This window comes from Neomonachus schauinslandi, chromosome 8 (genome assembly GCF_002201575.2).
Source record: "Neomonachus schauinslandi chromosome 8, ASM220157v2, whole genome shotgun sequence".
Classification (NCBI taxonomy): domain Eukaryota; kingdom Metazoa; phylum Chordata; class Mammalia; order Carnivora; family Phocidae; genus Neomonachus; species Neomonachus schauinslandi.
Genome location: NC_058410.1, coordinates 103911645 through 103929115, shown reverse-complemented (window position 1 = coordinate 103929115; position 17471 = coordinate 103911645). Strand labels below are relative to the sequence as shown.

General features: G+C 37.3%; 1 protein-coding gene and 1 non-coding gene across 3 annotated transcripts in view; one reads left to right on the top strand and one right to left on the bottom strand.

Moving 5' to 3' along the window:
* Positions 1–17471, bottom strand: part of LOC110582099 (24-hydroxycholesterol 7-alpha-hydroxylase) — an 88661-nt gene that overhangs the window by 44386 nt on the left and 26804 nt on the right. For both annotated transcript variants that reach the window (XM_021692051.1, XM_021692052.1), the window contains exons 6-7: positions 17248–17355; positions 12198–12288 (exon numbers count right to left, since the gene is read on the bottom strand). In XM_021692051.1, coding sequence (XP_021547726.1) covers positions 12198–12288; positions 17248–17355 — 199 coding nt within the window. The remainder of the gene's footprint in view (positions 1–12197; positions 12289–17247; positions 17356–17471) is intronic.
* Positions 9520–9626, top strand: LOC123325602. The gene has a single exon (XR_006540537.1). It is a non-coding gene; the product is annotated as a U6 spliceosomal RNA (small nuclear RNA).

Sequence of the window (17471 nt, the reverse complement as noted above, 5' to 3'; positions counted from 1 at the left end):
GCTTGTCCCTCTCCCTCTGTTGTTCCCCACTGCTCGCACTCTCTAAAATAAATTAATAAAATCTTAAAAAAAAAAAAAGGCACCAAGGAATGCTATGTTGCTTGGAACAATGTTATTTTTACTGATGGAAGATCAGGAGTTGATAACCCACAAACCAACCCCTCCCACCCTTTCTTCTGATACATACACATATAAAATATTCCAAATCCCATTCTATCATTTCAAAAAAAGTTTAATGCCACCATACCAAGTCAACCATGTAAGATTCTCCTCTAAAAAAATAATACTTTGTGTTATTTTCAGAAATATTTCTTTCATATATTGAAAAGAGGTTATTGGCTTCTCTATTTACTGAAACATGAAATGAAGCCTGCTTTATAATTACAGTGACTTTTTCAAGGAATAAAGGACATAGTCCAATTGATAATAAATATAAGGGAGAGAGATTGACTACAGAAGACAACAGTAGGCAGATAATAAAATGTTAAGTATATTTTGACCTAGAAATACCCTTTATTTATAAACTCTACATAATGATTCTGAATTTTTAGATGGTGTTCTTTGGACCTGTCAACCCAACCTCAAGGCTTTTACCTCAGTATTTTCTAAAGGGGAAGAAAGATTATACAAATACCTGAATAATTCTCTAACAGAACACACTGGAAAAAGAGCTGTGTCAGAATGAAAAATGTAGAGGATAAATAAAGCAGATGAACGTGTCCACTGAGTGAGATAACAGAAGACTTAATAAAATGAGAAGCGCCAGAGTAGGACCCGTCTCCAAGCTTGTAAATTTGAACAGGATATCAAATGATCTACAGCTATCCGAAGGATCTCTTTCAGCCTGTTGAAGCTAGGCAATAAAAGAGAGAGTGACTTCACACACAGTCTCCTGAGTTAGAATATCAGAAGACACACATCAGGTATGAAAGGCAAGAAATGCTGGCAGAAACAAAGCCACCTGGGAAATCTCTCGAGGAACAGAAATCTTACCGGCAAGTTTCACCCTGGCCTTCATGGCTCAGGTAATGGATTCGAAAGTGACAAGTTGTATGTTCTAAAGGGACACCATCTTGTCTGTAAGGTCAAGGGAAAAAGAAGATGAGAAAATTATATATTTAGAGTGGAATGGAACAGTTCCAGATGGAATGTCCTGCATTAATAAATACTTTCTTAGGTAATCGATGTAAGGTCCTCAAGGTTGATGAATGAAAAGTAGTTTTTGAGAAGCTCCAGCATAACTGAATGTTTGCTGGGTCCATTCCATATTTAAAAAGCTGCGCTAGCAAAGGAAAAGAAGGCTATGCACGAAATTTCCCATATGATGTTACAACCTCCCAAACCTCCATATTAAGTTCATATTGTCAAGCAACCAGAGGGAGTAGAGAGAAATTTTTTAATAACTTTCCTCTGTTCATGACTCCATTGAAGTGCCCTTGGCTCTGCTATTTGATCACTTTTCTCAATATTTTGGGCAACAAAGGGCTAAGAATTGATCACAGACACAACTTTGGCTATCAGCCATTGAACCCTGGCAGGTTGCAGAGGGATAACGCGAGTGAGCTTCTTCAGTTAGCGGAGGGACTTAGGTCTCTGTTATGCCATGATGGAGTCCTCCCAAGAATGTTGTTATTGGTTGGCAAGATGGTATTGAGACATATTCAAGTGGAGGGAAGTTGTATACAAATTATAATATAGGTAAGAAGTGACTATAGGTAAGGTTTCAAGAATAAATGAAAATGTTTAAATGCAATGAAGTAAAACTGATGAACTAATTAAAATAATACAAACAACATGGACTCTGCCTAGGACATCACCATATGTTCTGAACTTCATTTATCACTCTGCTAGTTTTTTTTTTTTAAATATTTTTTATTTATTTATTTGACAGAGAGAGACACAGCGAGAGAGGGAACAGAAGCAGGGGGAGTGGGAGAGGGAGAAGCAGGCTTCCCGCAGAGCAGGGAGCCCCATGCGGGGCTCGATCCCAGGACCCTGGGATCATGACCTAAGCCGAAGGCAGGCGCTTAACGACTGAGCCACCCAGGCACCCCTATCACTCTGCTAGTTTTTATACTTGTTTATAATTAGGAGCAGAGACAGAATCTTTTCTCACCAGTGTATGGTGAATGTAGCCATGTAAGTCAATGTCACCAAGTAATAGCATCTGGCTACTCGGACAGTGTCAATGTCAGTAGTCTCCAGTCAGGACTGCTGCTAAATCAGAACACAAGGGAACCAAAAACAATGGTTGGCAATGAGTAAATTTTCTCCTGTATCCAAAGTCACACTATTAGTGAGTGGCCCGACTGAAACTCATGAATCAAGCTCCTGACTCTAATCCAATGGAAATCTGGTAATGTACCTTTTATGATGCACAAATGGATGACTCTATAGAAGACAGGGATGCATTTCTATGTAGATGCAATTTCTATTAATTTCTATTTCTAATCTGGTTCCTTGTATATTAACATAAAAATTTTACGAATTTGTCCTTTAAATAAACACACAGTAAAACTGCATGAAAAAAAGTATTAATGCTCCCTTACATTAAAAAGAATAGGTAGAAAGGGCCAATACAACCAGCTAAAAACTACAACTGCATTTTTATTTGTTTTGTTTTTAAGATAGAATGACCCTCTCCTGGTGGGCAGACATTCAGCATGGGGGTCCAGAATTAGAAAGGAAAATTGCTTTATAATAGTCTGAACAGGACCCACATGTTAATGCCTGAGATTGCTTTTGGTCAGTTGCTCATAAATATGAGTATTTATGTTGTGTTGGTTAATCTCTTATGATCCAGCAGTCCTTTAGTAGTTATCTTGAAAATACAAAGTATTATGATGCTAAAAATGCAAGAAGCATCTAAATATGTATTTCTACACCTTAAGTAAAATAAAAGAGAAGAGAAGTAAACCATCATGGTAGGTTAATGGAAGGACACTTAAATTAAAATGCAAATACTTAAATAAAGCCAAACATGGCATAATATGTAGTTTAATGTTAAAGTAAAAATATGAGTAACTTAATTTTCTTCTTAGAACAGTTCTACGGGTACAACATTCAGGATACTGAGACTAGATAAAACCCTATAGGAAGAAGAAGAGATTCAGAAAAAAAACCTTCCCTTTCTTTATCAAACACATATAACAAGTTTGTTCGAACTGTAAGTGTGTGAATTTTTAAATAAACAGAATAAAGAAGATGAGCTTTTGTCTTTGGTCAATACAAAGGTGTGTCAGTTAATTATTGCACTGTTTTTTAAAATTCATAGTTCGTACAAGTATGACGTTTCCTGAGAAAGGTGAGAAGACTTAACTATACTTTGTCTCCTTTCATGGAATCTGTTAGCAAGGGGTCACCTCACCTGGGAACAGGTAAGGGATGCATGTGAATATGTACACAGATATACAGATATAACGGTACATAGTTATATTTATGAAATGTGTTTATATTAATAAAAATATATTTATCTAGTAATATAATATACCTATTTCCTATACTCATGTACCTATGTAAAGATATGTATTATGTTACATACACATATTGATATGTGTTAGTTTTGGCTATGCACTATCTGAACGCTATGTTTCAACAGAAGCTTGCCTATCATCAAGTCAAAAAATGCCAGATTCTTGCTTTCTTTGCCACCCTTGAAGCGAGGATGTTACCATGAAGAAAAGACCTTACAGTCAGACTGACCAACCCAAGCTTTGCGTCAAGAGTTAGTGACCTAAAGAAGTGGAGACTGGAAGAGTGTTCTGGGGCAGCAACTGCAAGTTTCGCAGGATCAGGTTCCTGAGGACCCAGCATTGTTAGGGTCTTGGGCCGGTGGCCACAATGTGCTCGGCATTTAGTGGCAGCGTTGCGCTTGCCACAGCAGCTCTGCAGCCTGATGTGGAGCATGATTTCAGGCTGTGTATCCTCCAAGCCTAGGTGTTCGGTCCTCCTAGACATTCTGTGAACTCATGAACTTGTAATACATTTGGTTTTTCACTAAATCAGCCTAGTTAGGTTCTGCAGCTGCCTCTAAGAAACCTTGCTGATAAATTATAGAAGGAGTAACCAGAGTGACTAATGTGGAGAAAAAAAGAAGAAATGATAAAGTTCCGTTATCGGGGCAAGTGAATGGAGCCACAGGAGGAGAAGGGGAGTGATCTCCAGTGGTGGTAAGAGGGGCTCGATGAGGAAGAGAAGACACATCCACCCGGATTTTCTGCTGCAATCACCTTGCAGTGAACTTTTTTTTTTTTTTGGAAAGGGAGAGAGAGAGAGGACAGCAGGGTGGGTGGGGAAGGGGCAGAGAGAGAATCTTAAGCAGGCTCCACGCCCAGCACAGGGCCCAACGCTTGATTTCACAACCCTGAGATCATGACCTGAGCCAAAATCAAGAGTCAAACACTTAACCCACTGAGCCACCCAGGTGTCCCACAGTGAACTTTTTCCACCTGAAATATCCATCCATAGGGGCAGAAGGTCAGTGAAAACGGAAGTCTGGAAGCCATGATTCTAGCAGGTTCTTGTGAGGACGGAAACTAGGAAGGATGAGGCATATGCTTGTCAAGAAAAGGGGAAGATGTCCGCTGCAATGAAAACCATGACATCTCCTCTTTATATATTCCTAATATAGTAAATCAGGTTATTTCTCATTTGTTAGAAATATGCTCACATTCTTCTCTGGACAAAGTGCCACAAAAATGCCACGGATGATGTCGATCCAAGAGAATTCTGTGAGAACACAGTGAAGCCACACCTGCAGTCTCTGACCCCAACAAGCTCTTCCTTTGCATACCTGCTTGTCTAACTCCTAACCATCTTCAAGTCCTTTCCTGGATCTCATCTGCCATTAAGACCCACGCTGATCCAGCTACTGAATGCTCCCACCTGTTCCCCTGCTCTGCTCTGATTTCTTTCTACACAGTATTTGTCCCCATCTAATATTTTTAGGGCTTACTTATGCATTACATTGATTTATTGTCTGTCTCCCCTACCAGAATGTAAGCACCAAAGGGGAAGTAATTGTTGTTTTTCTTGTGCACTCCAAACTCCTAAAATAGTTGTTGGCACATAATAGGAGCTCAATAAATATTTGTTCAATGAATGAATGGATATGGCTGGGGTGAAATAAATAAGAGGCAGGGTGACAGAGACAAGATTGTTGAGATGACAAAAAGTCTCCACGGCCACATGAAGGCTTTAGATTTTATTCTGAGTGAGATGTGAAGTCACTCGATGTTGCTGAGTACAGAGTACCTGGATCTGACAGATCAAGGGCAAAGAGCCAGTAGAGCAGCTGAACTTACCAAGGGATTGGTGATTAATGGAACAGAGCCTCAGAGGTCATTAACTAGGGATCCACATGTTCAGGTGGCCTTGGTCAGAAGAAGGCATAGGTACACAATAAGTAAAGATGATTCTACACATAAACCACAAACTAGCTATCTTTTATGGTGTTTATTATCAGTCACCATTTTTTGGGTGGGGTAAATTACACTCTCCTGACAGTTATAATACATTTGTTTTAGAAATCACCTTGGTTATGAACATAGTAGTCATATTTTCTGACCCAAGAATGAAGTACATAGTTTAGAAAATACTTTTTCTAATCTACAAGTTTACTTATGTATGGTCTTCTAAAGGCATCAAAATTAAATCACATTTAGGGTTACATTTACACTAAATAGCACAGCAGAAAGAAAATGAAGAGAATTTTAGAGGGTATTCAAGGGGCCACCTTAGTTAAATTATTATACTGATTGCAAAGGTGGATCAGACCATCAGGCTATGGTTTCAGGCTCCGGGGTATGAACATTACTCCAGGAATATATTCTGAATACACATGCAATGTAACTAGAGGTATGCTTTAGGAAGATTAATATGTTCACGCCTTGGAATTAAGCTGGAAACTGGACCTCAGCATGTTAATTCAGACATTCCGAGCATAATTTTGAAATAAGGAGATTTGATAATTTGTATTATCAACTCCTGAGCCAGGCCAACATGGGTTCAAACTGTAGTTCTGTCACTTACTAGTTGTGTGGTCTTGGGTAAGCTACCTAATTGGCACATCATTTTCCTCATGTTTAAAATGCATATAAATAATAACATTTAGGAGGGATGATTCAAGGATTAGGGAGTCAATAAGAAAAGCACTTGGAACAGGGCCTGGTACTTACTAAGAGCTAGCTAAGTGTTAGCTATTATTGTTGCTACTATTTCTACCTCCTAGGATAATATTAGACAGAAATATCTTCATGCTATATTTCTACTGCATTCAGTCTCTTTAAAGGGATGGCCAACTGACATAAAATAATTCAATTTTTGCTGTAAACACTCCAGAAAATTATGATACATATATATATATATATATACATTTTATTTTAGAGAGACCAAGAGAAAACATGTATGTGTGCACGTGAGAGAGGGGAGGGGCAGAGGGAGACAGAGAGACCGAGAGACAGGTAGAGCCCAATGTGGGGCTTGATCTCACAGCCCTGAGATCATGACCTGAGCTGAAATCAAGAGTCAGATGCTTAACCGACTGAGCCATCCAAGCACCTGGAAAACTATATTTTGAAAAACAACACTGACTAATATTTAGAAGTAGAAAAATTCGAAGTCATAATAGTTACTAATTTCATGATATGGCAAGGTTATAAAATTTCATATAACTAATATGGTTATATCAGTTTTGGTCATGGCTAAGATTCATAAAATGATTACAGTTTGAAAGACATTGTGCTGTCGACTTTATATTTTACCATATTCTCCTAGTAACTCCATGAGATGGGCATTCTTATTTTGCCATTTGCCTGAAGAGGAAAAAGGCTTAAAGAATTTGGCAACTTGAATAAGGAATTAACCAGTAGTAAGGATCTCAGACTGGATTTGAATGCAGGCATTCTGACCCCCATATCTGCACTATGTTTTTGAGGTTAGGACAGGCAACTGAAAAAATGTGTGGTGATCTACCCATTAAAATTTAAAACAAAATGACTAATTTCCAGGAATTATGCCCAAAAACTCTGTAACAAAGCAAAATATTCTTCATCAGATACTCAATAATTTGATAATGTATATTTCACCCAGGATCAATGGGTAAAATAAAACCATAATCAAGAAGATGCTTTATAGAGTTCAAAACCCTAGAGACATGTTCAGCATTCATTACCATTCTTGTGGATTCTTGGACTTGAGACTACTGAGTGTCTCAAAGCACAGATCAGATATTGGCTGAAACTAGGGTTCTATTAACTCAAAACTTAGAGGCAGAAACTTATCTGAAACTTCTTTACATAAAATACTCATTTCATATAAGCTGTCTAATGGGATAGGTGATAAAACCGCAAATGAAAGCTAAACTAAGACATTCATCTCTTAAAATATATGCTTGTATTTGTTCATTAAATTTGTTCAGAAAATATTAGATAACAAAAAAAGTGAGTCAGAGAATCACTAAGCACAGAGTTAGGGAAAGTGACTTCAGACAGGGCAAGCCTAAAAGATCTATCTGAGGAAATGACATTCAAGCTGACTGAAAGATGAATAAAAACAAGGAAAAGATTCCAAGTACAGAAAACCTACAGAATTCATCAACAAGTGTACATCTCCAAAGAAACATCGTAAATGTTCTTTTCTCTCTCCTAACATCTTCTGTAAACTTCCAAATCTGTTTTCATTTTTATAAAATGCACTTCATTCATGAACTTCCTTGACAGCATGCACCACACACTCATCTTCATAGCCCTGATATTTCATATAATGCCTTGACATAGTGAGTACTCAAAAAGATATTTGAGGGCCACCAGATAAATAGATGAATGAAGGGTTAACAATGAATCTGGAAGGTTTCCTAAAGGAAATTTTAAAACTTACGGTTCAGGGTAATGTCAGCAAAAATGGCAGACTAAGAACTCCAAAGAGTCCCTCTTTAAAATCAATGAAAAATCTGATAAAATTTGTCAGAATCAACTTTTTCAGAACTTTGGAAATTAACCAAAGGCTTGCAGCAACCCAGGGAGTGTTTATCCAAGAAAAATGGCTAAATCTTCGTAAGAAGAACAAGCTTAATGACACTTTAACTTGCCCTATTCCCATCCCTCTCTCCATAGCTCCACGGTAGCCTTGAAAACCAATAGCCTACAACCACAGTGCAAACCAGCAGCCCAGCAGTTACCAGAGGGGTGAGAATAAGATTGGAACTCCTTCAAGACCTCATTCCTAGAGAGTTCTCATTATGTGACCTATCTGGCAGGTCCCCAAAGGTCCCACTTATAAGACTATCTTTATCTGACCTGACTTGGAACTCACACAGTGGAATTTCCCCCAGGGGTATTGGTTGGAAACCTTTAAGGATAATTAACTTTGCAGCTACGGGAGGCAATAGATAACAGTTTGGACAAACAACAGGCAAACCAAAAAGATTAAAATGAAGAGCTAGGGAATGAGACGTCCCCGGGTCTTTAAAAGGTCCAGTGTATTCCTGGAAATATAAAAATGCATGCAATTTTGTAGGACTGCACAAATGCCCAAGGCCTCATTCAGGCTCAGGAAAGACCTGAGAAGGCTCTACTGTCTACCTATGGCTGACCTTGAGTTTCTGTGCAAGTGGGAAGTGAAAGTTAAGGCAGTGCTACCAACTGCTTAGTTGAGTGTTGAAGGCATGCTCCAACATGCAAACAAAATCCTAAACATGCAAATATGGAAGTCTTATTGGTTCTTAGTGTAAAGAAATCTTTGTCCAACTATTAGCTGAATACTAAACTAACCAAGCAGAAACATATGTGGCAACACATGATAATAATACAAAATACAGTGTAATAATACACAATTTCCAGAATTAGTTAATGAAGTCAATAAATAAACACACAAACAAGGCTATGACAAGCAGCAACAGCAATAAACCATGAGGAAACAGGAGAATCTGATTTCCAGAGTTGCTACACTGTATTATTTAAAATGTCCAGTTTTCAAAAAAAAATGCAAGACATGCAATGAGAAATATCCAATAATACATGGAACAAGAAAACATAGACCATACACAGGGGAAAAAAGCAATCAGTAGAAACTATCCCTGAAAAAACCCAAATGTTGGACTTATGAAAAAAAAAAAAGACTTTAAATAAGAGATTTTAAATATGGTCAAAGACTTTAAGAAAAATTGTGTTTAAAGAACAAAATAAAGAATATTCATAAAGAGATATAAATTATAAATAATAAAGATGAGGACAGAGAAAAATGAAATAGTGAATAGAAAAGTGATATAAAAAAATAAAATCAAACAAAATCAACAAAACCAAAAGCTAGTTCTTTGAAAACAAAATGGACAATCCTTTAGCTATACTGACCAAGGAAAAAAGAGAGAGGACACAATTATTAAAATCAAGGATGAGGGAGATACTTTTCTAGTGATTTTACAGAAATAAAAAAGACTGTGGGCAATAATATGAAGTTATATGTACCAAGTTAAATAACTTAGATGAAATGGACAAATTCCTTAAAAAGACACAAACTACAAAACTGACCCAAGAAAAAATAGTGTTACTAAATGTAAAACAATACAGAGAAGTTTAGCATGGCCCCTGCATAAGGATGACATGCAAATTCGTTCAGTGTCCCTATTTTTCTGGGTCTGTAATGTACAGCAATGGTAACCAGTTAGCAACACTGTATTATGCATTTGAAAGTTGATAAGAAAGTAGATCTTAAAAGTTTGCATCACAAGAAAAAAATTATAGCTGTGTGATAATGGATGTTAACTAAACTGATTGTGGTGATCATTTCATAGCATATGCATATTGCAAATCATTACATTGCACACCTAAAATTAATACAATGTTTTGTGTCAGTTATATTTTAATAAAAAAGAAGAAATATATACTCTGAATAGACCTGTAACAAGTAGAGTGATTGAATTAATCAAAAACTTCTCCCAAAGAAAATCTCAGCACCAGATCACTTCACTGGTAAATCTATCCTATAGTTAAAGAATAATTAACATCAATCCTTCACAAACTCTTCCAAAAAATATGAGGAATGAATACTTCTGAAGTCATTCTATAAAGCCAGAATTATCCTGATACCCAACCCAGACAAATACAAGAAAAGAAAACCATAAATCAATATCCCTTATTAATATAGATGTAAAATTCCTAAAATTCCTTAATAAAACACTAGCAAATTGAATCCAGCAACATAAAAATGATATATGCTCTATGGATATAAATACCTATATGTAATATGGATATTTTATAGCCATTAAAATTGTATGTATTATACCACATGACTAAGTAGGATTTATCCCAGGAATGCAAGGGAGATTCAACATGTGAAAATCAATTAATGTATAACATCATGATACAAAATAAAACATTATGCTAAGTGAAAAAAAGCCAGACACAAAGGACCAATGATTCAATAGCAGCTTGTACCCTGAAACTTATAAGAAAGTTGAGCAACATGCCTGAGGCCATAGAGATGTGAAGAGGTGTCCAAGTCACTAAGGACATCTCCAAGAAAGAAATGGTCATCTTGTAATAGTGAAGAACTAAGAATGGAGAACTGCTGTATTGAGTCAGATTCTTGTTCCATGCACTCTAATGTGCTTTCTTTGACAGGATCCTTTGTATGGGCACGTGGATATCTTCTTTAATATCAACCTCCAAGAGTGAGTGAGTAATTTCCTCTCACATCTAAATTCCTGAGCTGCTACTACATCTTATACATGAATTGATCTGAATTGCTTCCATATAAACACAGCAAAAAAATTTGATATTTTATGTAAATTGTTTTCAAGTTTGCAAGAGTCTTAAAAACTGAAAGCATTGATATATATGTAGCTAATACACTGGTATCGCTATTTGGAGGAGCCTTTGTCTGTCAGTGGAGAACAATGGGTTCTAAAAATAAACCAGAATGTAGAAAAAGAATAAAGGTTTTGTCTTTCTCCATTGGACTATGTTCAAGAGTTCAAGATTCAAGTATTGTAGACACTTAGATGAATGTAATACTTCTGTTGTAGCCTTTGGGTCAGACAGGCTCCCAGCATTATCTCCACCATCCCATAACTACTTCTTGATTTCCTAAAGACCAGGATTTTGGAGAACCCTAAATGAGGAGTAGACTCTAGTAAGGAAATGCTGAAGTTGGAAATGTGACGGTCAAGGACACATTCCCTTTTATTGTTTGTGGACGTAAAGGCATGAGTATTTCCACTAACTTTGTAGAGGTAAGCTCCATAAAGGCAGGTAGTTTTCTCTTGTACTCACTAACGTATCTCCAGAATCTAACTTGTTAGCATGGTTTGTACTCAGTGATTCTAATCCTCACTATTTCTATGAGATAAGACTCAAGGCTCAAGAGACAGTATGGTTTAGATAGTGATGTTGAGCAAGCCAATTTGCTTTCTGCCTTTAATTCATTAAGAAGCAGTAGAAAATAAAGAATGAAATATCAAATAAAATATTTTCAGCAATCATGAAGCAGGGGGGTGCTGTCAATTGGCATCCTACCTTTTGTCCTATTACATTGTTTTTTTCCAAGTAATTTATTATTCTTTTTATATCAGAATACATAATTTGACATATTTAGGTTTTTCTAAAAGACACTACTTCCAAACAGGTCAAATAAACAAGTAGTTGAATGCTCTCTCCATTAAAACAGATGATGATTGAAGAGTCCAAATCTGAACTAAAAAATACAAGGTGTCAATCCCCATCTACAGTTCTAACCCCCCAAATCTCTAACTTTTAAAACAATTCCTTTGGTGACAAAACCTTACTTGACATCTGTGTTATGTAATATATGCACTGTATTACTTTTTACAAAATCTAGAAAATCCTGAATTCCAAAAATAATTGAGGGGCCAAGAGATTTGAAGAAAAAGCCTGTGTGTGTATGTGTGTGTGTGTGTATTTACATTTAAGTAGGGAAATTAGGCAAATCACAATCTCTCCAGCATTTTCATGATTTGGAAAGTAAGGGGGTTAGACTAGATGCCCTCTAAAATCACCTGGACAGTAATTAAATTCTAGGAATCTTCCTGATCGGTTTATATCCTGAAACACACAACAACTTGTGTTCAATTTTGGATTATGCTCAATTTCTATAAAATTCTGGGCATTTAGTTTTGCCCATAACATGTGACAAGCACACATTAGATATCTCTGCAACCAGGTAAGTTCATTCAGGTTTAGTACCTGCTGTGCCAAACACAGAAGATATGCCTTCCAGAATGGTCTCATGGACAGTGGGATGAGAGAGGACAAATGCAAGTGTCCAAAATGCAACCTTAAAAAAACAAAACAAAACAAAAAACATGTATCACACAGTACAGCCTTCTTTGACAGTGAATAAAAGCATACTTAGTATTCACCATAAACATTAAAAGAAACCAGGAAAATGTTTAAATTAAACTTAAAAGCATGCTAGTAAGGAGCAGTTTTGGAAACAACTAGATTTTATGAACAAGAGAGATGTTACAGACCTCTGAGAGGTCAAATCTATACTTTTATTCTGTCACTATAGTTTAATTCTGTTGTTTATATAAATTATCTTTACTACAAAATGAAGGATTCTTTTTACTAATACACATTATAAAATATTATATATGCATACATTAAATATTCAGAAACAGCAAATTATGACACTTAAAATGTTAATCCAAATGAAAATATTTTTTAAAATTTAATTTTCGTGAAATAGAAATGAATGAGCAAATCATATATTCTGCAAATAAAATATGGTAATTTTCAATAAGTGCAGAAAAATATACCTCAAATCCCATAAACTAAATTATGAGAGTAGTCAATATCAAAAATAATGGTCCTTTCACACCTGAATGTTACTGAACATAGCATGCTTGCAAATTCTCTCTCTAGACCAAAGAAAATTATTTCACATCTTTCCTCATTGTGGTATTACAAGGTTAAAATTATACTGCCATATATTTCAAAAATTAACTTTCCACTAACTCGGGTAGATGTTTTTGTTTCTATTTTTATTTTTATTTTTTATTTTTTTTTAAAGATTTTATTTATTTATTTGACAGAGAGAGACAGCGAGAGAGGGAACACAAGCAGGGGGAGTGGGAGAGGGAGAAGGCGGCTTCCTGCTGAGCAGGGAGCCTGATGCAGGGCTCGATCCCAGGACCCTGGGACCATGACCTGAGCCGAAGGCAGACGCTCAACCGACTGAGCCACCCAGGCGCCCCTGTTTCTATTTTTAGATTACACACTAGAGGAAACCTGTATAAAATCCATAAAAGAAGTTTGGGTTTCCCTTGCCTCTTTTCTGTAAACATGTATTGTAAAAGAAATTTCATCTAGGAAAATCAGTCCTGAAAGACTCCGATACTACTTCATATTTGAAACACTTAAGTCTTTTTGTTTCTTTTGTGAGGTAACTTTAAGTACCTTTACATAATCCCAATACTCCCCTCTGTGGCCAAAAAGGGAAGAGCAACTGTCTGAAGCAAGCGGTCAAGTAAGCCAAATTCAACCCTCCTCATGGTTTTCCTCCCTGGGGCATGAAACCCACTGGTGCCAGGGTAAATACGGTACCAGAGAACCAAGGCCACCACCATCTGGAGAGCCTCTTTCCGTGGCATGATTCAGAGTATCGAAGACTTACCCTAGACATTATCCAGTCCATTTTACAGTAGAAGAAACATGCTCAGAGAGCTCTCTTCTGTCTCCCCACTCAGGCCCCTGCTACTATTATCTACGGATGGAAGTGCTGAATTACTGGATTTAATTAATAACCACTCCAAACTCAATTCATCTCATTTAAAGGGTCAAAGTTCATACTGGGGGAAAAATAGCTTAGTGATAGCACACAGATTTTCAGTTATACAAAAGAGGGGTTCAGAGTTATACTAAATAGTGCTTAGAGTTTTAGAGATTTAGAGATTCACAAAAATTGGGTAATATTTATTTTGTAATGAACACAAGGAATTCAGCTAAATTATAAATGGCTGTACGAAGGTGCTATTTATCATTTTTAAACTTGGTAAAAAACTCAATTACATTTATTTATTTATTTTTTTATTTTATATTATAAATATAAAAAATATAAATATAAATATAATATAAATATATATAAATATATTATATGTAAAAATATTATATATATATTATATATATAAAATATTATATATATAAATATAAATATAAATATAAAAAAATAAATAAAATTTATTTATTTATTTGACAGAGAGAGAGAGCCCGAGAGAGGGAACACAAGCAGGGGGAGTGGGAGAAGGAGAAGCAGGCTTCCCGCAGAGCAGGGAGCCCTATGTGGGGCTCGATCCCAGGACCCTGGGATCATGACCTGAGCCGAAGGCAGACGCTTAACGACTGAGCCACCCAGGCGCCCCTCAATTACATTTTTTTAAAAAGAAGAGTCACATAAAAGACAGGTATGAGTAAATAAGAAATTTACATATATTACTGAAACAAACAAGAATAAATGACCTTGGGATCTTTGCATACTCCCAGTTAAAAATTGCTCCCCAAAGTAGCAATTAGTATTTTGCCAAAGGGGTCAGGTCTATGAGGGCTGCTCAAAAAGGAGAAGGGCCACCTGGCTCACTGAACTTCACAAGCAGCCACTGCAATTCATTTGGAGTAAGAACAAAGGTGAAAGGGACAAGGAGGAAAGCCCTGCCCAGTAAGAGAAGATGAAATGGGTATGTTCTTCAGCATCACTTATTCCTCCATTCAAAAGAGATTTAACAAATACTGATGGAGTCTCTATAACAGGTCAGACAGTCTTCTACAATCATGGTAAACACAAACACGTATAAGGTATCATTCCTGCCCAAAGAACTTTCACATCTAGTTGGGGATATGAAATAAAAATCAGGAGAAAAAAAGAACTAAGTGTACAGGCAATGGGTGGGACAGACAACACAGGCTGTGGGAGTTGAGGGTGAGGTGGGGTGGGATGGGGGGTCGTGGGGTCAGGATTAGGAAAGAGCTTGGGAGAAGCGATAACAAAGATAAAATGTCAGCGGTGAAACTTGTTTTGGAAAAATGTTCCTAAAAATTTCATTTGGCAGGAATTTCTTGTAAGTTGGAAATGGTTTTCCCATACAAATGATTTTACTGATTATGGTTAATATTTTGGGCCAGTCTACCAAGGTTCACCTCGACCACCATGGAGCCTTCTAGTGATCTGTCCTGTCCCCAACTACCTCAAGCCCTAGCTCTGAGTTCCATGGGCTTTGAGGCAGAGCCCAGAATGGGAGAGAAGAGAACCTGACCTGGGCACCAAGAAAGGCCAGGCCCCACCACCTGTCCAATGGCGGGGCTTTTTGGGGTTCTCTAAGTGTTGATGGGAGATCACAGAAGCCAGATAGCAGTGGCCACTCCCACCCTGGGGCATTTGAGTGGTCCAGTTTTGGAAGTCAGGGCAGTTTATGAATGGGCCATTGAACGTAATGATTGAAATGATGGCCTTACTTTTTATAAAAGAAGAAAGCTAACATTCACTGAGCACCTTCTTTCTTCAAGGGACTGTCAGCCACTTTCCATATCTTAAAAATAATAATGCTCATGACCATCCTATGAGGTAAATAACATTCATCCTATTTTATAGATAAGAATACTGAGGCTCAGAGAGGTTAAACACTTGGCTCACTGTCACCCAGCACTGGGATTTGGCTTTGGGCCTGACTCTAAAGCCTTTCCAGGGTCTCTGCCTGCACACCAGCTGCTTCTTGGAGGTGCCAATGACAGCCAGCAAAATGGAACTCTGACTAATCATCAGACACTTTCTTTCTGAAATTCATTATTTAAATCCTTTCAGGCCGGTGCCAGGAACAAATTCCAAAGAACTGACTTCCCCTGAGTCAGATCAATGGGGCTTTGTGTCCCTTTCTTCTGGAGGATCTCTCTAATGAGATCTTGAAAATTAATCCTGTGACAGGAGTGGCTGTTTTGTTGCTGCTTTGGGAGCTGTTCTGATGTTCGCCTTTTCATTTTGCTATAGCTTAATCAGTATCCAAGAAAGCAATGCAAAGAGAAATCAGGGCGTAATATCAGAGGTACATAAAGAAGGGGAAAGGATTAGACGATTTTTATTTGCCCATGCCAGATGAACTACATATAGCAGAGAGGCCAGAATTTCTATTTCTGCTCTTTACTCAATCAGTTTTATAACACGTGAAAAGAAACTAGACTATCAGTACTTAGAAAGCCTTCACTAAGAGGAAGGAGAAATAAATAATACCTGAAATATCTCATTTCTATTTGTTAGAAGAAAAAAGAAAATGGCCACCTTTATCATTAGAGATGGGTTGAATATTCCTGTTCAGTAGAAAACAAATATGTAAAAAAGGTCACCCTTTAATTCCTCAAATAATACCAGTGCAGCTTAAGCTAATGTGAGATCCTCCCTGATGTGCATCAGGCAAGAAGGGGCAGACATATCACATGGCTTTAATCTAGTTCATAACAGCTTTAGAAAGAAACAGTTAAAAAGTCTCTGCTCTCTTTAGTATTGTGAGTTCCAAAGTCACCAGCTCCATTCATGGGGAAGCTTACAGGACCAAGACGCCAAGAAACACAAACAGGAATGGTGTGCCGAAGGAGAATGGGTAGAGGGGAAGACAAAGAACTAATATTCACTGGGCACCAGTTGGGTTTATGTCACTGAATCCTCACAACCACCTTGTGGAGAAAGGAGGGTTACCATTTATTATGTACCCAAGTCCTAGGACTATATCAGGAGTTGTATTATCCCTTTGTTACCCATGAGGAAATGGAGGCTGAGGGTTTAAATTCTCTCCATGAGATTCTATAGCTCTGGCGGGGGTTATCTTGATTCAAGCCCAATTCTATCCCAGACTATCCATTTACCTACTCTCTCCCCAATAAAATGTTGGAGTCAAGACTTACTCATCTTTGCAGCACCAATACTAAGTATGTTGCCTGACAAAGAAAGTACTCCATAAGCAGGTGTTGTCACAACTAACCCCAAGGTGCAAGCTTTTCCCTTAGCCTGCTACAGGCTTGCCTTGCAGAGGGCAGAATTCACTTGACATCTTGCTCTGCCTCCTTTGTGATCTTATCAGATTTCATTAGGCATTCAGTTTTGTTTTTCTAGCTCACAACCAAATCCACTGTAGCCTTTTTCTTTCCCATAATCAAGAAGTGAAAAGACTGAAAAAAAGAAAGAATAATGAAGGAAAAAAAACTGAAATTGCAGTAGACAGAAGTGTAATCCTTACTTTACTAATATACTTACAGGGACAGCATTGGACAGAGAAGCCCAAAGTAATAAGAGCCCATAATTGGGGCTCATTTCTTCCTTTCTTTCCGTCTCTACGATATCCAGCATAGCCTGCATTAACGTCTGTTAAAAGAAAGACATTTTATCAAACCACAGCTATGTGACAAAGAATGATGTTAATAAACAAAGACCATGAATTTTTCCTTAATCTCAAATATATTATTTCTGCCATTCCTAGG